The sequence below is a fragment of the Scyliorhinus canicula genome, chromosome 2, assembly GCF_902713615.1.
Source record: "Scyliorhinus canicula chromosome 2, sScyCan1.1, whole genome shotgun sequence".
NCBI lineage: Eukaryota > Metazoa > Chordata > Chondrichthyes > Carcharhiniformes > Scyliorhinidae > Scyliorhinus > Scyliorhinus canicula.
Window position 1 is genome coordinate 58,656,132 of NC_052147.1, and position 25,131 is coordinate 58,681,262.

General features: G+C 43.6%; 1 protein-coding gene across 5 annotated transcripts; it reads left to right on the plus strand.

The window, feature by feature from the left end:
* Nucleotides 1–251: 251 nt before the first annotated feature.
* LOC119954157 (cyclin-dependent kinase inhibitor 3-like) lies at nt 252–24,676 on the plus strand. 5 transcript variants are annotated; one of them, XM_038779141.1, is made up of 8 exons: nt 252–1,138; nt 11,640–11,722; nt 13,073–13,128; nt 18,434–18,478; nt 19,241–19,463; nt 21,615–21,646; nt 21,802–21,905; nt 24,050–24,676. In XM_038779141.1, exons 1-8 carry the CDS (start codon nt 1,127–1,129, stop codon nt 24,137–24,139), a joined length of 645 nt encoding a protein of 214 aa, XP_038635069.1. In that variant the 5' UTR covers nt 252–1,126; the 3' UTR covers nt 24,140–24,676. The 5 variants fall into 5 exon arrangements, with proteins under 5 accessions (XP_038635069.1, XP_038635085.1, XP_038635078.1 ...); XM_038779157.1 differs by lacking the exon at nt 252–1,138 and adding an exon at nt 1,288–1,373; XM_038779150.1 differs by lacking the exon at nt 252–1,138 and adding an exon at nt 4,140–4,278.
* The last annotated feature ends 455 nt before the right edge of the window (nt 24,677–25,131 follow it).

Below are 25,131 nucleotides of genomic sequence, written 5' to 3' on the forward strand. Positions count from 1 at the left end.
GAACGCAGGGTGAATGCAGGCTAACACCAGCCAGTTAGGACACGTTAGTCTCCTCAGCATCCCGGAAATGCAGAGCCAACCAATCACAACGGCAAAGGCTGCAAGGCTAACCAATCAGATCTGGTATGTTGGAGTGTTGCACAATCTACCGGGCAACCAATGGGAAAACGCGCTGTTAGGCCCCGCCCATCAGAACTAACCAATCAGGGGCTGGCAATCAAAACAGCTGCTATTTTTTGAAGGAACCAAACATAAACGTTTTTTTCTGCAGGGGAAGTGAGAGAGAAACAAATGTAGAAGCAGGGTCGGTACATGTAGCACAGGAGTTATAGAGAGGACAGGTAAAGGACAGTGGTTAGATGGAGAGAGAGAGAACAGATACAAGACAGGTAAAGGACAAGGGTTAGATAAAAGGAGACAGGGCAGATACAAGACGGGAGTTGCAGAGTGGACGGATATTGGACAGAGGATAGATAAAGGACAGTGGTCAGAGAGAAATAGAAAGAGAGAGAGAGAGAGAGAGAGGACAGGTGCAGGGGGTCAGAAATACAGAGACAACAGATACAGGGGTCGGAGATACAGAAAGAGGACAGATACGGGGCTCGGAAATACAGAGAGAGGACCGATAAGGGAGAGGAGGGGGAGGGGGTGTCAGAGATACAGAGAGAGGATAGATACAGGGATCAGAGATACAGAGAGGGGACAGATACAGGAGTTGCCAATACAGAGAGAGGGTAAATACAGTGGTCACCAATACAGAGAACAGCAGCAGGAGAGATATCTTGAATTAGAGGGAGCACAGCAAGAGAGAGTAGAACAGGTAGGTGGCAAGAGAGGCACAGGGAAATAACAAGAGATATATAGAAGACCCATTGTGTAAGAGAGCACAGGAAAACAGAGAGGTAAAAGGAGAGTGTAGAGCTACAGCAGGAGACAGACTGAAAGAGGTAGAGATAGGAATAAGAAGACAGCAGGATATTCAGAGATTTCAAAAGTGAGGTGATAGCAGAAACCGAGGGATTGATACAGTAAGAGTGGAGAAAGGGGCAGGCAGACACAAGTCTCCCTCTATTCCTGGTTTATGCTTTAGAATAGAACAGCCTGTCAGCACCAGGAGCTACACGGCATGGTGAACTTGGTGAGTCTAGACCAAATATATTGGACCGTGTTACATGTGGTTGGAGATTTCAGCTCGTGCCTTTCAGATTTTAGAAAGAGGGTTACACTGTTTTCAAAAGCTAAAAATAGCAGCCAAAATGAGAAACAGGATTTTAGCTTTACATTTATTCCCTCTATGAAACCCAGCTGTTTATGCATTTCAATTTCATACAACAGCATCAATTCTAATTTTCTCAACTTGTCTCTTTCAAATCGTGAGTTATACCGTTTAAACTATTTTTCTACAATATTTTTCATGCATGTTTGAAGGGCTTGGGTTTATAGATTACAAAAGCAGGGAGGTTGTGTTGGAGTTGTACAGAACTTTGGTGAGGCCACAGCTGGAGTACTGTGTGCAATTCTGGTCGCCACATTATAGGAAGGATATGATTGCACTGGAGGGAGTGCAGAGGAGATCAACCTGGATGCTGCCTGGGATGGAGCATTTGTGTTATGAAGAGAGGATGGATAGGCTTGGGTTGGTTTCGCTGGAGCAGAGAAGACTGAGGGGTGATCTGATCAAGGTGTACAATATTATGAGAGACATGGACAGGGTGGATAGGGAGCAGCTGTTCCCCTTAGTTGAAGGGTCAGTTATGAGGGGATACACGTTCAAGTGAGGGACAAGAGGTTTAATAATAAATTAATCTTTATTAGTATCACAAATTGGCTTACATGAACACTGCAATGAAGTTACTATGAAAATCCCCCAGTCGCCACATTCCGGCGTCTGTTCGGGTACACTGAGGGAGAATTTAGAATGTCTAATTCTCCTAGCAAGCACATCTTTCGGGACTTGTGGGAGGAGGATTTGAGGTAAAACTTTTTTACCCAGAGGGTGTTAACAGTCTGGAATGGACTGTGGGAGGGTGGTAGAGTCAGGTTGCCTCAACTCCTTTAAAAAAAGTACCTGAATGAGGACTTGGCACGTCATAACTTTTAAAGCAATGGGCCAAGTGCTGGCAAATGGGATTAGGTAGGCAGGTCAGGTGTTTTTCATGCATCGGTGCAAACTCAATGGGCCGAACGGCCTCTTCTGGACTGTATGATTCTGTGATTAGCTGATGTCCTGTAAAGTTGCTCAAATCTAATATGGAGTCTGGAGCAGGATTGTCATATTTAGCTGCTAATGTGGTCTGGTTGTTTAGGACCTTCACCATCTTTCCAATAAGTATATACAGTGAAGTAGGCTAAACTAATACCAAGGTCAATTAAGGTAAATTACTGTGAGAAGCTTCTCTGGACTGGTAATTAATTGTTTGGCTCCTCTCACTGTTTTCTCAACAAATATTTTGGATTATCTCAAGGCCAGAAAAAGATCGGCAAGAAATAATAGGGTTCAATTCACATTTTTGAAACTTTTTTTTGCTGGTTAGTGTGGGTTTTCTCATGTCACAGGGACAGGATGGAACCTGCAGCTCCCATGTTGCATTCCCCTCCTACGGAATTTGACGACAGGACACACTAGGCGCAAGTGAACTTTATTGGGATTGAAGCAGAAATTAAATTCCAAAGAAAGAGATAGCCTGTGGTTGGGATGGGACATTTCCTGAATTTTTATGTTGGTTAAGCTTGGGAGGAGTTTTTCTTTATGTTAAATTAACTCTTATTACGCGCATGAGGAGAAAAAATTGGCAGTCAAAGCCAGTCTTGTAAAAGTGACCTGTTTGATTTGCTTGTTTTGCCACTGATTTTTATGACCACATGAAAAAAGAGATTTGAATTGTGGTGTTTGTTTTGGAGTTAGTTTAGGGAGCTCTGTCTCTCTCTCACTCTCTCTCTCTTCACCGCCCCCCCCCCCCCCTCCTTTGTTTCCGCATGGCTACTTTTTACATTAGTTCTGATGCACATGGGACAGATAACAAACATTCACCCTTTACCCCTGTGCTCGCAGACCGACATTGGCTCCCGGCCAAGCAGCGCCTCGATTTTGAAACTCTCATCTTTGTTTTCAAATCCCCACAGAGCCTCGCCTTTCCCTGCCTCAGTAACCTCGCCCCTCCCTGCAGCACGGTAGCACAGTGGTTAGCACAGTTGCTTTGCAGCTCCAGGGTCCCAGGTTCAATTCCCGCTTGGGTCACTGTCTGTGCGGAGTCTGCACATCCTCCCCGTGTGTGCGTGGGTTTCCTCCGGGTGCTCCGGTTTCCCCCCACAGTCCAAAGATGTGCAGGTTGGGTGGATTGGCCATGCTAAAATTTAGTTGGGGTGTTAGAAGTATGGGCTTCAATGGAGTGCTCGTTCCAAGAGCTGGTGCAGACTTTATGGGCCGAATGGCCTCCTTCTGCACTGTAAATTCTATGAAACCCCATCCCCACCCCGCAAGATAGCTGTGCTCGTCAAACTCTGAACTCTTAAGTCTCAACTTTTGAACCCTCCACCATAGGTGGCCAGTCCTTTGGCTGTCAGAGTCCAGAGCCCCGGAATACTTTCGGAATACCTTTCATAATGATGCTCTGGAAAACCTACCTCTTTAATAAAGCTGCTCACCACCTGCCCTGTTATTACCTTACGTGGCTCAGGATCAAATTTTGCTTCCAATGCTCATCTGACGTGCCCTTGCGACATTTGTATTTATTTAGCGCCTTTTAAAGTTATATCGTTGTTGTGAAAGTGCCTTTACCAATTTTCTACACTAGAGGTGTAAGCTGAAATTAAAACTATTTTTAATTGTAAGGATAATTAGAAGCTATAATTTCTCAACTTAGCTTCCAAATTGGATAGAGAGACTGACATGGCACTGCGATTCTTAAGATGATCAAGAGTCATCTAAATGATTAAGAGTCATCTCTGGAGGTGACAGAGAATATGTTGGGTTGCAGCTGTGTAAAGTCTACGTCTGTGATTGTATGTAACCAACTTAATCTTGATTGAATTATTTCTAAACAAAATCCGCCCTTGTACAGTGGCCTTCACATGCAACACCAATTAAATACTTTTGAAGTATATTTGCTATTATGCAAACAAATGTGGCATCATTTTGCACACCTCGCGACTTCCGTGGAAGGTGGAAGTCGCACGTTGGGTGGCTCCTGCGCGAGGCTCTGGATTTTGGAGTTTGTAGTTTAATGCCTGGTTTCAGGGCCGATTTTGAACAAGCTGGTGCAGGAAAACATAAGGAAGGTGGGGAATGTCGAAGACCCAGAGAAGAGCTGCTGGGAAGAAGAGGAGGGGGGGGGGGGGGGGGCGAAAGTTTGCTGTCGAGCGAACGGGTCAGCCCAGCAGCAGGAAAGATGACGTAGGCTGGATCGCTGGGTGGGGCCGCTCCCCTCACAGTGGAAACTCTGACCGAGGTGATGGTCGGAGAATTTGAGAGGCAGTTCACCTAAGCAGTGCTGTGGAGGGAGATGATGGCTTTGATGAAGGAGTGGGTGAGGAGGCAATTGCCCCGGTGAAGGCGACGGCGTTGATGACTTTGGCTGTGGTACGGGAGCAAGGGGAGAAGTTGAAGGGGGTGGAGGAAGGTCTGTCGCAGCACAGTGACCAGTTCACCTGGGTGGGTGAGGAGCTGCGGAGGGTGGTGGAGGCCAACAAAGGACTCTGAGCCAAGGTGGAGAACCTGGAGAACGGGTCGTGGCAGCAGAATTTACGAATTGTGGGCATGCCCGAAGGGGTGGAGGACCTGAGGCCGACTGAGTATTTCGTGAAGATGCTGGCGGAGATGTTGGGGGAGCGGGAAGTACCCTCCCGATATGAGCTGGACAGGACTCATTGGTCGCTCGGCCCAAGCCAAAAGCAAACGAGCCACCCAGGGTGGTCATAATTTGCTTTTACAAGTTTCATGTCAAGGAAAAGGTCCTGAGTTGGGCAAAGCAAAGGCATGAGGTGTAGTGGGAAGGAGTTGGTATTTGAATATACGAGGACTTGATGGTGGGGCTGGTGAGAAGGCGGACGGTCTTTGGACGGGTGAAGGCGGCACCCTACAGTAATGGTGTGAGGTTGGCATGGTCTACCCAGCGAAGCTGAGGGTGACCTACAACTCGAGAGACTTCTACTTCGAGAGGCTGGAGGCGGCGGGGGCGTTTGTAAAGGCCGAAGGATTGGGGCTGAAATGAGAAATGGGACTGAGATTTGGACGTGGACTGAGGGGAGAGCTCAGCCTTTATTTCTTGTTTCAGGTTGTTACTTGCTTTGTATTTGGAGGGGGAACAGTTGGGTTTTTGGTTGGTTGATGGGAAACGGTAGTTTACCTTTGTTATAGGCTATAGTTAGGTACAATTGTATTGGGCTTTAGGGTTATGACGGTTTTCTGGGATGTGGTTTTTGCACTGGTTTTGTTTGTTTGTCTTTGTTTTCAGGGACTGAATCAGGGGGAGGGGATTGGGAGGAGGGAGATCTGGAAGGGGCCTCTACACCAGCAAGCAAAGGGTGGCTAGTGAAGGGGGGGGGGGGGGGCACGGTCGTTGGTTTCGATGTCTGAGAGGTGTGAAAGGTGGGGGTTGGGATCGATACTGGGAGAGGTGTTTGCAACAAGAAGTAGGTGGGGGGATTCTGGGAGGTGGGGAGGGGTTCAATGGTTCAACGGTTAGCAATATTGGTGGGCATTTCAGATGGAAAAGGTGGTGGCAGACCAGGGGGGCAGGTACATCATGGTGACTGGGGCGTCAGAGGGAAGGTTGGTAGAACTGGCAGGCATATATGGGGGCAACACGGTAGCATTGTGGGGCAGCTAAGGCTAAATGCCTCAACCTTCTGTGCGAGGCTGGGGCTGATACAGTTGAAAGTAGCACATAGGGCGCGCCACACAAAATCAAGGATGTGCTGGCTTTTTGAGGGGGTGGGGGATGTCTGTGAGCGATGTGGGAGGGGCCCCGCAAACCACGTTCACATGTTTTGGCCCTACCAAAGCTGGAAAGGTTTTGGAGGGAGGTATTTGGCACTATCTCGGGGGTGTTGCATATGGATATGGAGCTCGGTCCCCTAGGAGCCATTTTCGGGGTGTCGAATCAGCCCAAGTTGCAGGCGGGTGTGAGGGGCAGATGTTTTAGTCTTCACCTCGCGAGTCGCTCGCAGGCGGGTCCTGCTGGGGTGGAGATCAGTCTCTCCACACTGCGCCTCGGTGTGACGGGGGGACCTGCTGGAGTTTTTGACCCTGGAAAAGGTGCAGTTTCAGCTGAAGGGAGCGAAGGAGGGGTTCCTCAATTCTTGGGGATTGTTCATCATGCACCTTCGGGAGTTGGCTGCTGTTGACTGTTAGGGAGGGGTGGGGGACTAGATTTTGGGGGGGAACTGATTTCTTTTTTTATATTGTTGGGGTTGTTTTTGTTTCTGTTTCTGTTTTGTATGGTGAAAATGATGAAAATATGGGGAATCAAAATATTTTTCAAAAAACTTTCCCTCAAGGTCCCCCAAATAGGAAATTAGATTAATGGCCAATGAGTGGGGTTTTGGTGAGGTTGATTGAAAAGCAAACATTAGTCAGAACAGCAGAATAACTCTCGTGGCCTTCTCTCAATAAACAATGAGGTATTTTGCATCCACCTGTACAAGTAGATTGGGCCACTGTTGAAAGTGTTCCCTGAACACAGCTCCGACAATAATGTGCTGCATTACAATACCAGCCGAGATCTGTCCAATTCCATGAATGGGGCTTGAATCTCTGCCTCTGAAATAGAAATGCTACTAACTGAATGTGTGTGTGTGATATATACATTTATCTCCAAATATTGTGGGAAGACTCTCCCACCAATTTAAAGTTCATTAGCAAATGGTTAATGGCCTGGTCAAAACCCATGGCAATTCATGAAATTGATTTCAGTAAATCTGGTCATTTGTGGGTTAATGCATTTAAAAATGAAAGCTTACCACCCCTATCAGATCTGGTCTACTGATGGCTCCAGTCACCTCCATGTGGATGGCCCTTAGGGCGACGAGGGATGGCCAATAAATACCAACTTGCCAATGTCACCCACACATCCAAGATCAACATTTTTTTTTCAATTATGATGCTTTTTCAGAAATAATTATTGATGCTGAATCACAGGAGAGTTAATAAGTTCACACTTAAAACAAAAAGAAAACTAATTTCATATACAGTATTATGTTTTATAGACATGTCAAAAGTAAAAATGACATTCAAATAGAAGGAATTTCACTCAAGAATGAACAAGGGAATGTAATTGGAAAGGGTGGAGGTTTGACAGTAATATCAAATAGCTTGCATACTTTATAAATCATGCCAGAATTTGGACTTCTGGGTCTCTGTTTATCCACAACCTTCATCATCTTTCCAATTAGTGTATACTTCAATTTTTTTGTTCTTGCACCCAACAGTGTCACCTCGCACCTATCCACATTAAATTGCATATCATAGAATTTACAGTGCAGAAGGAAGCCATTCGGTCCATAAAGTCTGCACTGGCCCTTGGAAAGAGCACCCTACTCAAGCCCATGGCTCCACACTATACCCGTAACCCAGTAATCCACCTAACCTGCGCATCTTTGGACTGTGGGAGGAAATCAGAGCACCAGGAGGAAACCGATGCAGACACTGGGAGAATGTGCAGACTCTGCACAGTGACCCAAGCCGGAAATTGGACCTTGGACCTTGGAGCTGTGAAGCAACTGTGCTAACCGCTGTGCTGCCCTTGATACGCCAGATGATGCGAAGGTGTAGCCTAGGAGGAAATAGAGCAATTGTTAAAGAAACCGTTCAAAAATAAATACACTTAGTAGAACTCAAAGGATGTAAGCCACTGATCCTGGACTATATTTATCATGGCCGATTCAAGTAATAATATTAGTGTCACAAGTAGGCTTGCATTAACATTGCAATGAAGTTACTGTGAAAACCCCCTAGTCGCTACACAATGGCGCCTGATCGGGAACACTGAGGGCAAATTCAGAATGTCCAATTCACCTAGCAAGCACGTCTTTTGGGACTTGTGGGAGGAAACCCACTCAGACACGGGGAGACCGTGCAGGCTCCGCACAGAGTGTGGCCCAAGCCAGGAATCGAGCCCTGTTCCAATGCGCTGTGAAGCAACAGTGCTAACCACTGTGCTGCTGCGCCGCCCTATCTGAGAGGAGATAGTAGCAGCTGTGTCCAAAATGCTTCCTACTTTACTAAATATGAAATTGTCATTGGGCAGTCCAAAGAAGCACAGGTTAGGTAGGGTTAGGGCGGAGGAATGGGCCTAGGTAGGGTGCCCTTTTTGGAGGCAGAACATCCTCCTGCACTGTAGGGATTCTATGACTGGAGAGTAGTGAGTGCAACATCTTTGTTCATGAATTTAGCAGAATGGTTTCTCAGGATTTTCAGAAGTCATTCAATAAGGTGACCGAGCATGGAAATGGAGAGAAAGTTGGTTGACAGATGGGAAACGGAGTTTCCCTGCAGAATGCTTCAAAATAGTTTAAAGGTCTACAGTGTTTGTGGTCCATATACCGCTGATTAGCTTGGTTGTGAGCAATGCAATCTTGAAATTTGCTGAGAACCCCCAACTGAGTCAGTTTATTAAAATGTTTTTAAAGGGCTGTAAAAGATATCACAGAAACATAAGCAGAGCGATTAAATGAGCTAACAGGTGCAATATCCAATTAAATATTCACCAGCGTGACTCATTTTAGGAAGAAATACAAGAAATGTGCGTATGCACTCAATGGAAATATAATTGGAGGTGAACAGACATTCCAATCTTGTAAGAGCAAGTAGTTAAAATCTTAAAACAGGTCAACAATGTTCTGAGTTTTATAAATAATGTATTTTGGTGGGAAGGAGGAAAGGTCATATATTTCTTGGATAATAAGAATCTAAATGGGATAGAAGAGAAAAGGGGATCTGGGAGGGGGAGGACGCACAAATGGTGTATTAAACTGCTTTACTACTTTAATTAAAGTTCTTTTTTTACAAAAAACAAAGCAAGCACAGTGGTTTATTTCAGGAGGGGTAGAATTGAAAAGCAGGAAACTGCTCTCAAGGTGATGTTTGGTGAGAACACATTTGGAATGCTGTGCACATCTGATCTTCATATTAGAAAGAGTATACAGAAGCATTGCTTAAAGTGCAACACATGATTTGCATGGATTGTGCCAGAACTGGAAGATTCTGCCTCTCAGGAAAGATTGAACAGGTCAAACTCTTTTCCCTAGAAAATGGAGTCCGAGCAGTGGTGTGTTACAGCTCTTTAAATTGATGAGTGTGTTTTGATTGGATAGACCATGATGAATGTGTTTCCATTTGAAAAAACTAGTGAGCTCATGGATATGAAATCGTCGCCAATAAATCCAATAGAAAATTCAGGAGAATTTTCTAAATACTGGTAAAATGAGGAAGGTCCTACCACAAGGAGTGGTTGAGGCAAATAGAATAGATGTACTTGAGGGGAGGGGCTAGATGATTGGCTTTTGTTTATTGTCACATGTACCGAGGTACAGTGAAAAGTATTTTTCTGCGAGCAGCTCAACAGATCATTAAGTACATGAAAAGAAAATGCACAATAGATGAGTGCAGTGGTTAAAGAATGCAAGACTTTACTGAAAGGATCAGATGAAGAGGCATAGAAAGGTGGCTGTTGTGAAGCATAACACCTGGCATAGAAGAGTTGGCCTTCATGGCCTGTTTCTGTGCTATGGATTTATGTAACTTGATGTAAATAGGGGAACAGAGAATAAAGCAGCAAGAGTAAATTGGTACACAACATTAGTTAGGCCACAGTTGGGAGTAATATGCACACTTTTGGATGCCACATTATTTATAACAGTAAAACAAAAAGAATTATGCAACTAAAGTTACAAGGCTAGACTTAAGATATTGTGACTACTTTCACTTGAGCAGAGGAGACTGAGATTTGATAGAAGTTTTTTTTTAAATTATGGAAGGTCTTGATAAGTGTGCGTAAAGGAAAACTATTTCTTCTGGCATTGGTAATGAGGGATTATTAATTTTAAACGATCGTGGAATATTTCAGAGAAACTTCTAGACACTGTAGATTAGTAGAGCAAGGACTGGCCATAGGGGGAGATTGAGGCAGAGCCATTGCATCTTTTGAGGGAAAATATTTCAAGCATATGCTGAGAAACAGAATTGTCTCGTTGCAGAAGGAGGTCGATCGGCCCATTGTGTCTGCACCAGCTCTCCGAATGAGCAATTTCCTTAGTGCCATTCTTGCACCTTCTCCCGAAAACCCTTGGAAGATTGTTCATTTTCAAAGTATAGTCTTTCCTTTTGAATGTCCTGAATGAACTTGCTTTAATGTACAATTTTGGGAGGGGGGGTTATTTTTAGATAGTACCAATGTAAAGCCAGAAATGGCATGGCAGTATTAATATCTACCTTCTGTGCTATAAATTCTATGGTTCAAAGAAAGATAGAAAACTGACTTCTAAACAGTGACATCTTCTGCTCAAGCAAGCCTTTCCTTTCCAAATGTCATGTTGCATCAAGACGTCAATCCAAACAGGAGTGGCAGCGAGACTTTCTTAATAAATCGCAGTAGAATAGGACAGGGTAGGCTAGATAGCAGATTTGTCTCGCAGTTACGAGGTCAAGTACAAGGGGTATAGATATAAGATTTAAATGTAGGAAATACAAAGACGGCAGGAGATACTTGCACAAAGTTGCAAGGCTTTGGAATGTCTATATTCAAGATCAGATTAGAAGGAAAAGCATGTGATGGGACAAGGAACAAGATTCAAATTATTTGTTCACATGGAGGGTAGATGGACTATTTGGACCAAATGGCCCATTTCCGTTTTGTAACTTCTAGTAATATATTACTTCTGAAAAGGCTTATGCCTGCTCCTTTCCTTCATTTTCATGCACCTTCTGGCATTTCCCTACGTTAAAAGTTCGACCATTTTTGCTTTTAAGTGTATTTGTTGTTGTATTAAGGGGTATAGGCAAATAGGACATAAATTAGATTAAAACAGAGTCATCTGCTAAGAGAATTAGCACAAGCACAGTGACAATAAGGCAATTAGTTCCCTTCTGTGAGGTGTGGAGATTGCTTTGGTAGTCTCTGTTTTTGTATGCATAATACCTAAATCTGACCACGGTCCTCATTTTACATTTGCCTATATTGGTAAATTTTTTAAAGCATGCCAACCCCAGCCCTGGGTCACTGTTCGTGTGGAGTTTGCATTCTCCCCGTGTCTGCGTGGGTTTCACCCCCACAACCCAAAGATGTGCAGGTTAGATGGATTGCCCACGCTAAATTGCCCCTTAATTGGAAAAAAATAATAATTGGGTACTCTAAATGTTTTTTAAAAGCATGCCTACCAGGATTTGTGCATGACAGAAATGTTATTTGGGTACACCAGAAGGTTAACGTTTAACTTTGTTAGAATACTCTGCATTTAAAACGGGCCTGATTATACTGTTGCAGGAAGCTCCAGCTCTTATTGAGGCAATTTGTCACGGTGTTAGTCAGTGCCAAATCTGAAATATTTTCATACCTAAGTCAATTACTTTTCTTGATTAAGACAACCCTAATGAAATGGCACAGCAGCTAACTTTGAGAAAGTTATCTTTGTTTTTTTTTTAGACTGGCACAATGAGGACAAGTGAATTTGACTCTTCAGATGAGGACTCTGAAGAAGAGCACCAGTCACCACTACAGGTTTCTTGGTGAGTATCCGCAGTAGATTCATCACTTTCATTTTGTCACTGATTGTTTTCTATATACGCGTGCATTAATGCACAACACCATTTGCCTTCGTCAGCCGGGATGTTACGAACATTGGAGAAGATTGCAGTAGAGTTCTGGAGAAGATTGCAGTAGAGTTCTGTATTAGTGTGAATGTGTGTGAATGTGTAACAGCCGTACATTCATAGCCCTCTTAATCTCGCATGCTGCATCAATTTCTAACGTAGCAAATTCATGGTCCAGACATTAGTACGTTTCTTTCAAACACGATTTGGATGCGCCTTTTAATAATTTCACCAACTTTGCTCAACTCTCTCACCATTGCAAAAGTAGGGAGTTTGTAGCACAGAAATAACTGAGCAGCAGACTCCAAGTACTGAAGATACACTGGTGAGAGGGGAACTTTGATAACTAGGCCAGTGTCCATCTGGGTTTTTTGACCCCATTTTAATGTTGCTTTCCTATATCCTTTTTCCCTTTCCAAATACTAATCCAGCTCCTTTTTAATGATGATATCATCTCTAATTCAGCAACCACTTATCAGGAAACCTACCATGTTCTAATAAGCCAAGTCCGTACCCTTATTCCTGATTCACCGAACATTGACAACTATTTTTCACCATTGAAACTTTTCATCATTCTGAAAGTTTCCTTGAACCATTTAATGTTCCAGTGTATCTAACGAATCTTCGCTATCCTTCAATGGTTGTAAAACTATTGCTACAATAAGGTGCTAAGCTAGAATGCAAAATTTCAACTTTGGTCTAACTAATAACTTGTACCTATTCCGCATCACTTTCCTTTTGCATCCAAACTCGTATCTTTTAAACTTCACTGGTCCTTTGTCCTTTCACTATTTTTCATTTACTTTATGTACCATACTTTAACATTTTTTTCCAAAAATCTAAAGCATTTTCCATTGCTCGACCCAGTTCTTTCTGTAATCTCTTATGTTCTGCTTCACAATTTGGTAAAATCAAAAAACAGTATCATCCCTCGTAGAAAATTATAGAAACAAGTGCAGAGCACAGGTGAGGATGATGTCCAGTTTGTATAATGGGATAGTAGCGATTCCTGGCTTATGCTATTGTACGTTTAGATACTGGGCAATGAGAGTAATTTCTGAACGTGAGGCCCATTTATGGGAAAAAAATGGCAACAGTAGCCCAAGGTTAATATCGAAGGCTGATCCATAGTCCATAACGCTGAATGATCCATTACCTTACTCTGAATATTTAAGTGCGTGCTTGATTTTGGAAGTGCCTGTTTTGTTTGGGCACAATTAACTTGCTAAATTTTAAGTAGAAATATTTTTACTATATATTTAACAGGTTGGCTCTATCGATGGTGAACTGTCACCAGTTCCTTGGAATCTGTGCATTGCCAGGTAAGCCATTTTTGTTTTCCCCCACAAATTATGAAAATTTAACTCCTGAGTTTTAATGAGTTTGGAGTAATGTTTCTGTATTTCCGCTCATGATGAAATCATCCGTAATCTCAGAATTTCTCTTGTTTATAGGAAATGTTTCTAAGAGGAGCTCCTTTGTTCCCATTTTCATTAAACAAACTGATCACCGATGCTTACCATCGTGTTTCATTGTTAGTGGCTAACAACAGTAGAGAAGATGCATGGAGTGATCAGTTCAGTCCGTAAGAAGGTCACAGTCTGAGGATTCAGGATAAACCATTTCGGACAGATACAAGGAGACATTTCTTCACACAAAGAATGATGAGCCAGTGGAATTTGTTGATGCTAAAACTATATTCAAGAGGCAGCTAGACATGGCACTTGGGGAGAATGGGATCAAAGGCTATGGGTAGAAAGCAGGATTAGGCCATTGAGTTGGATGATCAGCCATGATCCTGATGACAGGTGGAGCAGGCTCGAAGGGCCAAAAGGATTCCTTCTGCTGCTATCTTCTATGTACCTATGTATGTATCTAAGGTCATTCAGGAGACTGGTAACAGTGGGGAAGAAGCTGTTTTTGAGTCTGTTTGTGCGTGTTCTCAGACTTTTGTATCTCCTGCCCAATGGAAGAGAGAATGACCCGAGTGGGAGGAGTCTTTGACTATACTGCCCACTTTCCCAAGGCAGCGGGAGGTGTAGACCAAGTAAATGGATGGGAGGTGGGTTTCTGTGATGGACTGGACTGTGTCATGACTCTGTGTTGTTTCTTACGGTCTTGGGCCGAGCAGTTGGCATACCAGGCTGCGATGCAGCCAGATAGGATGCTTTGTGTGGTGCATCTGTAAAAATTGATAAGAGTCAATGTGAACATGCCGAATTTCCTTTGTTTCCAGAGGAAGTATAGGCACGGTTGTGCTTTCTTGGTTGTAGCATCGACGTGGGTGGACCAGGACAGATTGTTGGTGATGTGCACACTGAGGAATTTGAAGCTGTCAACCATCTCCACCTCGGCACCATTGATGCAGACAGAGTTGTTTAGGTACTTTGCTTCCTGATGACCAGCTCCTTTGTTTTGCTGACATAGATTTTTGTCGTGCACCACTCCACTAGGTTCTCTATCTCCCCTTGTACTCTTACTGATCTTTGTTTGAGATCCGACCCACTACAGTCGTGTCACCAGAAAACTTGTAGATGGAGTTGGAGCCGAATTTTGCTACACAGTTGTGTGTATATATAAGGAGTATACTAGGGGGCCATGTATGCGGCCTTGTGGGGCCCCGGTATTGAGGTCTATCGTGGAGGAGGTGTTGTTGCTTATCCTTCCTGATTGTGGTTTATGGGTCAGCAAGTCGAAGATCCAGTTGCTGGTTTTCTGATAAGGATACACAACAAGCATCGCACTAATCAAAGCCGAAATGGTAAAACATTTATTATCTGGAGCTCTGGAAATATTGATATAAATGGAAGTGTCAGGCTTTGCTCAGAGTGGCCCCTTCTTCTGAGTCAGGAGGTTGTGAGATCAAATACCTCTTCAGAGCACATAATCCAGGTTGACCCTCCAAAGCAAGCTGCACTGTCAGACATGCTGAATTTCCATTGAGACATTACACCGAGGCCCAAACGGCCCTCTCAGGGAGGCATAAAAGAATCCATGGCAATTTTTGAAGACGTTCTCATGGCATCCTTGCCAATATTTATCCTTTTAAGCAACTTCTGTAAAACCGATTATCTGGTCGTCAGTTAATTGCCATTTGTAGGAGCTTGCTGTATGCAAATTGTTCCTACATTTGACTAGTATCCATGGCTGGGAAGTGCGCTGAAGTTGGGAAAGACTTTGGGCGGGATTTTCAGAATGCCAACGCCAAAATCGCATTCAGCGATTGGCCACAAACCACAACCATTTTTACGCTAAAATCGGGGCACCACTGTTTTACGGATGCTCCGCCTCTGCAAAAATGGTATACTCTAGGAGTGGCCACACGCATTGGGACGACCTCAGGGCATCACCTGAGGCCCTTCCCCGGTGTCCAGTGCAGCCACAGTCAGGGGGAGGGGGGGAAGAGAGCCGTTCCGCTGGCAGGGCGGAGCTTCAGCGGGGGCTGGGGATACTGGTGGGGGCTGGTCTGGGGATACCGAGGAGGGTTGCCGGGGGGGGGGGGGGGGCAGTATCTGGAAGGCCGGATCCGCACGCGGCTGACGCCATGTTGTACGGTGCGGCCGCCGCATGTTGCGGCCGTGCACATGCGCAGCCACAGACCCGGCCATTCAGCGTCGGTATCTGCAGGTAAAGCCCACGTTGCGCGGCTGCAAGCCCCCCACCAGGCGGAGCATCGGTGCGGGGTCGGCGCCGACATTTTGGTCGTAAGACCAGATGCTTCGTCCGGACATAGCCTCAAAATCGGAGAATCCAGCCCATTATATGAATGTAAATTCTCTCTGTCTAACATTTAAGAAGTTCCACTTAATCTACAATCGTGAGGTCTTGCTAAAATACTTGTGCACGTGACAGGAACATTATGCAAAATGATCCACTAAATAATTAAATGAGTAAAAGCTGCTTTTGTTTGTGCTCTGAGGTTAGGTGAAATGCTCCCTGGAGTTACAAACCCCATGGAGACCGAGAACTTCTAAAAAAAAATATTTGTACTTCCAATTAATAAGTAGTTGAACAAGATTTCATAAGATATTTACGGTGACAGACTAAAAGCACTATTGACTAAACACTATTAATGTAGACAACTTATGGTTTAAACTACAGAACAGAACTCTTGACGCTGAAAAAGCCCCATTATTTACTGTGATGCCATCAATTCAATGCCAATGATAATCAATTCTTCTGGAACCAGTACAAAATGATTCTTAACTCCTGTCTTTTATGATGGGAATTTTCCTAGAGACTTCCCTGTCTAGCTAAAGCTAGGCAAATTTTTCTGTCTCATTTTAGGTCCCTGTGAATGTTGTCTTCCAATCAGAGTGCAGGCTTCCACCCACATTCCTGCACAGTGAACCATGGAGACCTTCGACTAGTCTCTCTCTCCCTTTCCAGGCCTTGATAAACTAACCTGTCTGTGATTTCAGTGATATTTTAGGAAAGCCCGTAACCTAATAACAGTGTTTCCAATGTATCTTTCCTATTTCAAAGTAGGCATGGTAATTTGATATGAAGCACATGGGCATTGTATCCAGGTAACAATGCTGATTGACTATTGTTTAGACTCCAACTCTGTTCCTTTGTGGAATTAAATGGACATTTTGAAGCACAAATGTCTACAACCTGACATTCTCAATGCTTTTCTGGGACTTTGGAGACTCGTGGTCTATCTACTGTTAGCACGTGAGCTGCTGCCATTGTCTCCAAGTGTCGCATCTTCCTCCCATTAAAGCAAACTAGACCACCTTTAATCTATAACTGTCAGACCACCCAGGCTTGCTGTCAGACAGACTTCAGAACAGGTCACATGAGTCCCATTATTTACCTGAAATAAAAGAGACAGTCACAAAACATAATATTATAAATCTCTTAATTGTAACACAGGATAGTCATCATTGCAAAATTGGAGCAAAACGCATCTGACTAAACCAGCAACATTATTTTTCCATCTGAATGGATGGAGCTGTCATGAAAACTAGCCTAATTTGCAGGAAAGTAATCATCATTGATCTTAATGGGTGTAGTATTATAATTATCATCTAACTGGCAAAAGTGACAGTGGAACAGCATAAATATTTAATGGTCTAAATCATGTACTCCATCATTTCCTTTTTGCACCATTTATGGAAAGTCTAACCTGGAGACTTTTTTAATAACAGATGAAATAGACTTTCATCCCATCACTTTTTGCTCATTTGAAAAATGGGTATTAATTTACAAACACCCTGTAATGTCTCAATTCTGTGTGATGTGAAAGATACCTGGGAACACTGACATGAATGGACAGCTAGTGCACACTTGGGATCTGTTATGTACAAATTGTTTGAGTGATTCTGCAGCTGTTTCTCATGTAACAAATAAACACAGTGGATGGAATGAGGGGTGGGGGGGGGGGGGGGGGGGGGCTGCTAAGACATGGGGTAAAATTTAATTTGCCTTCCCTGGAATGGTGTCGAAAGGGAATAAAAAAGGTTAAGTCGCCACAGTCCCAGATGACCATAGGCATTTGCGAATTGACTGGTGGTGATTTAACCTAAGGGTCACCACACCTCCAGCGAGGAACAAGGTTGAGAAGGCGGGGCCTTCATGAATAACCTCAGCCAGCACAGGAATCGAACCCACGCTGCCGGCTTCACTCCTCATCACAAACCAGCTGTCAAGCCAACTGAACTAAACTGGAATAGGAGATGCACGTCACGTCAAGTTTCTCCACCCACCACCTCCAACCCTCTCAATATCTTTAACCTGCTTTATTTCAGATATGGGAGAGCTGCCCACTCCTGATGGGTGCGGAATTCTTTACACCCTGGATTCGGGAGGCATGGATGGGGTCAACCCCAATAGAACCAAGACAGGAGTTGTAGAGTGGCCAAAAGAGGCCAAAGTAATATTTTTTTTGGAGTCACTATGCTTGTGGCCCCTAACCCTAACTCCCAGGCTCCACAATTAGTCCTTCAGCCTCCCCTGCCCCAGTCTTGCCTCTCCCTCCCAGCACTGGCATTGACTTCCAAAGCCTTGTTACAACAGCGCAGCACGTAACAGAAGAGGCAATAAGCCAGTTGCAGTGGCTATTTGGAGAAATCTAATAGTTTAACAAGGTTTCTGTAGAAAAATATTATGCCACATTATAGTTGATGGAATTATTATTAACCACTACGGCACAAGCACTAAATCCACTAAAGGTTCCAGTGTCAACCTAAATATTCTGGGGAGCTACTGTGTTGTTGGTGTCTCTGATTGGGAGTGTGTCTGTTTGGAGGTGAGAAACGACATAGTACTGCAGGATTCGAATGACTGGTTGTTCGATTAAACTGGCATTGTTTTAAATGGAAGGGGGAATTATGCTTGGTCAGTGTCAGATGGGTCTGTAGCAGGATGTCCATTTTCAGAGAGAGAAGTTGGAAGTGCTACTGACTAAGACGGCAGAGAAAGAAGGTCCTATCTAAGAAAGAGTGTTTCAATAATGAGATTCTAGTTCTTTTCTTTGGGACAGGCCATGACTAACTTCATGACTCTTTTGTTTTGATCAAACTTGCTTGAAGGAAAACAATTATGTGCAGCCATTATAATATTGCTTCCAGTTCAGTCATCCTAAATTTGCACAGATTATTAAATACTACTTTATTTAAACAGGTTGTAAATTTAAAGATGTGAGACGAAATCTTCAAAACGATTTAGGTAATGTATATTTATATATACATGTGTCATTTGTCTGTGGGTTCAAGGAAGGTGACTGTTTTGGATAATAATACTAATGTCCTAACTGTTTTAGCCTTTTGGAGTCGTACTTCATCATTTTCTTTATATTTTATCTTGGTTTTTTCGGTGCAGATTTGCATGACGAGTTCTTCTAAGGCTGCTGGTAAACTAGGGCGGGATTTTGTGATACTGACTGGCATCATAATGAGCGACATAGGAAGGTTTATTCCTCCTCCCCCCCCCCCCCCCCCCCCCCCCCCCCCCCCCCCGGAATGACCACAATGATGCCCGCGAGTATCGGAAAAGCCGATTTTCCAGTCCCGCCCGTGACGATGTGCGCCGCTAGCTGGACCAGAAAATCTGGAGAGCAGCCAAAACATCTGTTGACTTTGGACGGGAATTCCCGACTGGAGCAGAAAATCCAGCCCCCAGTATTTAATGGTGAGGGGAAAATAACCTATATTTGATTCACTTTTTTCCTGCCAATAATGGGTGCTGAAATAAGAAACTTAACTTTGGGGAACAGCGGATACAAATGTGTGACTGTTGTGCACATCGACACAATAGATCTCGACCAGACTGCCGCAATTTCTACTGGCTTAAATTACTAGTTTCGATAAGGCTCTTGCAATCTGCACTATCTATTCCATTGTTGGATTACAGTGGCTGTAAAATGTATAGCTTATATGGAGTTAGTAGAGCATATAATTCATAGTATCCATCTTCTTCAACTATTGACAGAAGAGCTCAAGAGCCGCAAGATAGAAGATGTATTTGTGTTCTGTACCAAAGGAGAAATGATGAAATACAGGGTTCCAGGCTTGTTGGAATCGTACCAGCAACAGGGATTCACAGTGTATCATCATCCTTTTCCTGATGGAAGTGTTCCAGATATTGCTAGCTGTTGGAAAATTCTGGAAGAGTTGAGAATCTGCTTGGAAAATGAGAAAAGGATCCTTATCCAGTAGGTGGCATTGCAGCTGTTCATTGTGAACCTATACGAAACATCATCTTCTCTGGCGGGTGCATTGCAAATGCAAGTAACAGCGTCTCAGTTAAAAAATATATAAGTAGGGTGATTGCTTGAGCCAGATTTTTTTTTCAATGTTAGAATTGTAGTGAGGTAGGACATGCATCCACAACGGCACAAGCACTAAATCCACTAAAGGTTCCAGTGTCAACCTAAATATTCTGGGGAGCTACTATGTTGTTAGTGCCTCTGATTGGGAGTGTGTCTGTTTGGAGGTGAGAAACGACATAGTATTGCAGGATTCGAATGACTGGTTGTTTGATTAAACTGGCATTGTTTTAAATGGAAGGGGGAATTATGCTTGGTCAGTAGGACTGAGCAGATAGCCTTCAAGTAGCTGAACCTGAAGGGTAGGTAAGTCTCTCTCTAATGTATTTGTTTATCTGTTAGGCAGTGCAAAGCTCACTTGCTCAAAAGCTGTGTCAGGGTGCAGCAAAGGTACCCGGTTCAATGAACTCTGAAGTGTGCCCCGGGTATGTCAACTTTCTGATGCCCGTTCACATCCATTACCACTGATGGGAAAGAAGGTGAGCGAAGGAAGTGGCAACACTTTCTCCACCAGCATTTGGGTGCCCAAAGCCACAGAAAGTAGTTGAGGCCAAAATATTGTATGTATTCAAGAAGCAGTTAGATATAGTACTTAGGGTGAAGGGGGATCAAAGGATATGGGGGAAAGCGGGATTAGGCTATTGAGTTGGATGCTCAGCCATGATCATAATGAATGGCGGAGCAGGTTCAAAGGACTGAAAGGCCGCCTCCTGCTCCTATTTCCTGTTTCTAAGTTTGAGGACACCCCATTGAAAAGGATACAGTACCGTCACCTCGAGGTAGATGCATGCGCGCATTTCAGTGATGTGTTCATGCCACTCACTAGCCTTTGATATTGAAGAACGCATTTTTTCGAACTAGTAGATTAGGAGCAAGTAAATTAACTAGGATGAAGTGACATAGTATAAGAAATTGTTAGATCAAATGTTTTTACTACCTTTTTGAGTTATATTTCTGCTTCTCTTCATCCAAATGGAAAACCCATTGAGACCTCTTCAAAATAATGTGGGATTTGAGTCCCACATCAGCATGATAGCACAGCGGTTAGCACAGTTGCTTCACAGCTCCAGGGTCCCAGGTTCGATTCCGGCTTGGGTCACTGTCTGTGCGGAGTCTGCACATCCTCCCCGTGTCTGCGTGGGTTTAATCCGGGTACTGCGGTTTCCTCCCACAGTCCAAAGATGTGCAGGTTAGGTGGATTGGTCATGATAAATTGCCCTTAGTGTCCAAAAATAAATTAGCTGGAGTTACTGGATTATGGGGGTTGGGTGGAGGTGTGGGCTTATATAATGTGCTGTTTTCAAGAGCCGGTGCAGACTCGATGGGCCGACTGGCCTCCTTCTGCACTGTAAATTCTATGATCAGAAGGCACGCGGGTTAATGGTGAAGCACTTAGTATTCACAAGAAACCAACAAATCATTTGTGAAATAAGAAAATAAGCAAAATATAGTGCAGGCTGCAACCTGAAATTGAAACTGATAAATATAGGAAATATTTAGCAGGTCAGGCAGCATCTGTGGAGAGAGAAACCAAATTAACACTTCAGGTGCTGTAAAATAAACTTTTCTGTGTATCCTTCCTTAACTTGCAGCTGGGTCAGTTGAACCTATTTCCACCTTTATCTCACTGCCCAGCAAAAGCAGATGTCTTTTTTTTTGCATGGGCATGATGTAAAATGTGACATATCAATCACCATCTCATTTCATTTTAACTTTTGAGGACAAGAACTTCCTGCATCAGTCAGAATTTAACCATCCTCTTTTCCATCCACAATGGGCAGAATCCCACCTCAAAGTCAGGCCATATTAATAGGAAAGCTAGCCATGAATCTGTGGTCTTAATAACTGAATTCACAATATCAGAGCTAGGATTATCCATGTTCTGCATGTACCCAACCATTTATTCTTGATTGTTGCTGAATCCTGACAAACTGATTAGCATGTTTTATGCCAGGAATCTTTGATATTGATACAGTCACAAATAACTTTCAAATCTGAACCATTTTCTTGAAGCACTCTCTGTAATTATCTTTGCAGATGTTACGGAGGCCTTGGGCGTTCATGTCTAAGTAAGTGCAGAATTTTATTTCCTCAGTTTTTCCATTCTGGAAGCCCCCTTTTATCCAAAGGAATATCAAAGAGTGGTCCTTCAACTCTGAATTGTCATTTAATCAGATTAGTAACACAATTTGAAAGCGTTTCCTTCCTGAATTGTGTCTCCTAGTTGCAGCATGTCTTCTACTTCAGCTGTCTGATACCATCCTACCAGAAGATGCAATTGGCCACCTTCGTGAACTAAGAGGCGCGGCAGCGATACAAACAGTGAAGGTACAGTTGAACTATGTCTCAGAAACTATTCATGCTTTATTTTATTTCTAACTAGTTTTCACCCCCTCCATTCCAAGAGTGATGCGAGTGAGAACTGGTCCTCCCTGCCTCATTCCAGGCAGAAAATAGCCAAAATTCCCTCCACGCTAACAGTGCTTAAGATTCATGACACCAAATAACTACCAGGCGTCCCAGACTGTTGTCATAGAGACCTTGTATTTGTGAAAGAAGGGGCCCATTACCAACATTGAACCTGCTCCTCATGGGTTTTGGCACCTTGCTGCTGCTTAACTAAAGAAGGGGCAGCACGGTAGCATTGTGGATAGCACAATCGCTTCACAGCTCCAGGGTCCCAGGTTCGATTCTGGCTTGGGTCACTGTCTGTGCGGAGTCTGCACATCCTCCCCGTGTGTGCGTGGGTTTCCTCCGGGTGCTCCGGTTTCCTCCCACAGTCCAAAGATGTGCGGGTTAGGTGGATTGGCCATGATAAATTGCCCTTGGTGTCCAAAATTGCCCTTCATGTTGGGTGGGGATACTGGGTTATGGGGATAGGGTGGAGTTGTTGACCTTGGGTAGGGTGCTCTTTCCAAGAGCCGGTGCAGACTCGATGGGCTGAATGGCCTCCTTCTGCACTGTAAATTTGATGATTCTATGAAGCAGTTATTTTAAATGTGCTCATCACATCTCCGCAAGAAGCCACCCTATTCCCAAGGGGTGCAGCCAGCCCACAATTCCTACCCTGCCTGCTCTGGTCTTCCCCTCAAACTCTTCTATTGCCTTTCTAAAACTTGCCAGGGGGTCTATAGGCAGGGCAAAATGCCTACATCAGATCTTTAATTTCTCTGAAACTACTTCATTGCACACTGTGCCAGTATTTCTTATTGCACTATGAATGATCAAGTGTGCTTTACGCCCAGGGAGCAGCAGAGTATCGCACCAAGTCAGAGAAGATCACTCGTTCTAAATCTCCAAAATTTCCTGAGACATTGAAGTCAGGACAAAGAAAACCCTGGGTTTGAGTGCCGTATGGTCATTCAGAATTATTATGCCTGCTCCGTGTCAGTTCCCTCACAGCACTGCTGCAAGACTTTGTACACCTTCAGCAGGGCAGTCATGGCAGTATACTGCACGTGTTTCTCTTTACTCCCTTCCCAAACAGAGCACCAACATGCTGTCATCTTAAAGCAAGTGCTCTTTGCTTAATGGTACGGTTGGTGGCATCTTGCAGACCAATAACTGGCAAGTACCTGTATTGTTATCGTGGCATTCCTATGAAGCATCAGTAACCTACAACCACCCATCCATTTCAATCCCAAAGAGATGATGCTTACCCATTCTACACTTCCACCCTCCCTTACTACAGATCGATCACTGCACAGGAAATGCAAGGTGGTAAAAGGATGACCTAGCCACACAAGAATGAATAAGCATTATTCCGTTTCAGTTCAAGTGTCAGCGAAATATCATGACATATTAATTACTCAAAGGAGTCACAACAGCATCCTATGCCAATGCAGTGTGGCAGGTATGACCAAGAACACCTTCCTACCAAGAGCCAACTCCATCCATGACCTAGTCATCCAGATTTAAAACAATAGCTCCCTTCTCTCTCCACAGGTGCTGTCAAACCTGCGGAAATGGTCCACTATTTTGTTTCTGTTCCATCCCATGACCTTTCAGTACGGCATGAGAAGCCACCACTTCCTATCGACCTGACAGGTGGCACCTAGCATGCCTACAAGGAATTCCATCCCTATTCCTGAATGCCTGACATTGAAGCAGCAACTCACCAGTCCTGCCTTAAGCAACTGTTTGAGAACTGCTGCACTGAATACAACAGATGCAACTTATCCCAACTGTGGTAACTAGAGGTGTCCAGGAAACTCTCCTCCACAGCCTCGTAATTGGGACTCCTGATGACTCAAGTGCAATGTAGAGGATTTTGAGCAACACACAAGCTCAGCAACCGTTTGAAGATATCCAATGTGTCAGAAGCATCCACGATTTGTATGTCAATGCAGTGAAGGGGGCCACAACACGTGACATCCACCACCTAAAGAATAGGCGATCAAGTTTATGTATTCAGGAAATGTGAGGATAATTAGAACATGAACAAACTGTCTTGTAATTATTTTGTTTGACAGCAATACAACTACTTGTACGATTTCCGGGATAACGTGGCAACGTACCTGGCAACAAAAGAAGATGCTGCAGCCCGATCAGTGTCAAGATAAAAAAAGAAACAGGCTGTAGATTGTAATTTTGAAGATTGATTGTATATATAAATGTTACAATTGTCCAACCTCAGCAGAAATTAGCAAAATGAAACGTTACCTGTTCCTCTCCATGGATGTGTTGGGCATGCTGGGTGGTTGCAGCATTTATTGATTTTTCCAGCGTCTGCAGAATTTTGCTTTTTGTATTTTACCATTTAAACTTCGTCTTTCGTTCACCACACCAAAGAGCTTGTATTATATGGCACCTTTCGGAAATCCCAAAATATATTGAACTGTAGTCGGTGTTTTATTGTAGGAAGCACAGCAGCTGATTTGCACAGCAAGATTCTATACACAGGAATAAATAGTAAAATCATGGTGTTTTAGGTGATGGCTGATTGAAACAGAATATTGAGAGCAATCTGTTATGCCTACATATAGGTAACATTAGTAACGCAGGCTAAACTTAGCCAGTGGAATAAAAGTCACTTGACGCAGCATGTGTTCGCGACTCATTTTCCCCCTCCAAAATAAAATTATTAGATTATATCCAAATATGTTATCATGCTTTTTTTTGATGACCTATTTAGACAAGTGCTAAGAAATGTACAAGAGGTTCTTCCTCGACATGTGTACTCGATGTAGAATTGGCATTCATTGCATAAAATACCATACCTGATATCCAGTGATATAAAGTAGGGCAGCATATTTGAGCTTGAGCGTCATACTACTTGCAAAATTAATTGCACAAAACTTCACAACTTGATTAGAAGATTCACATGTCAGTAAACAGGGCAACCTTACATGTATCAAGTACAATTGATAATGACAATTCTGAATGTTTTGAATAGGCCTGTCTTAAAAGTGGAGCCCATTAATATCAAAACTATCCTTACCAAATATACAGTATTATACATGCATAAATTGGTTGGCAAACCGTCTTTAATCCATTTACAGTTGTACCTTTGCATTAAAATGTTATGTAGTCCATTCTTAAACATTAAGCATCA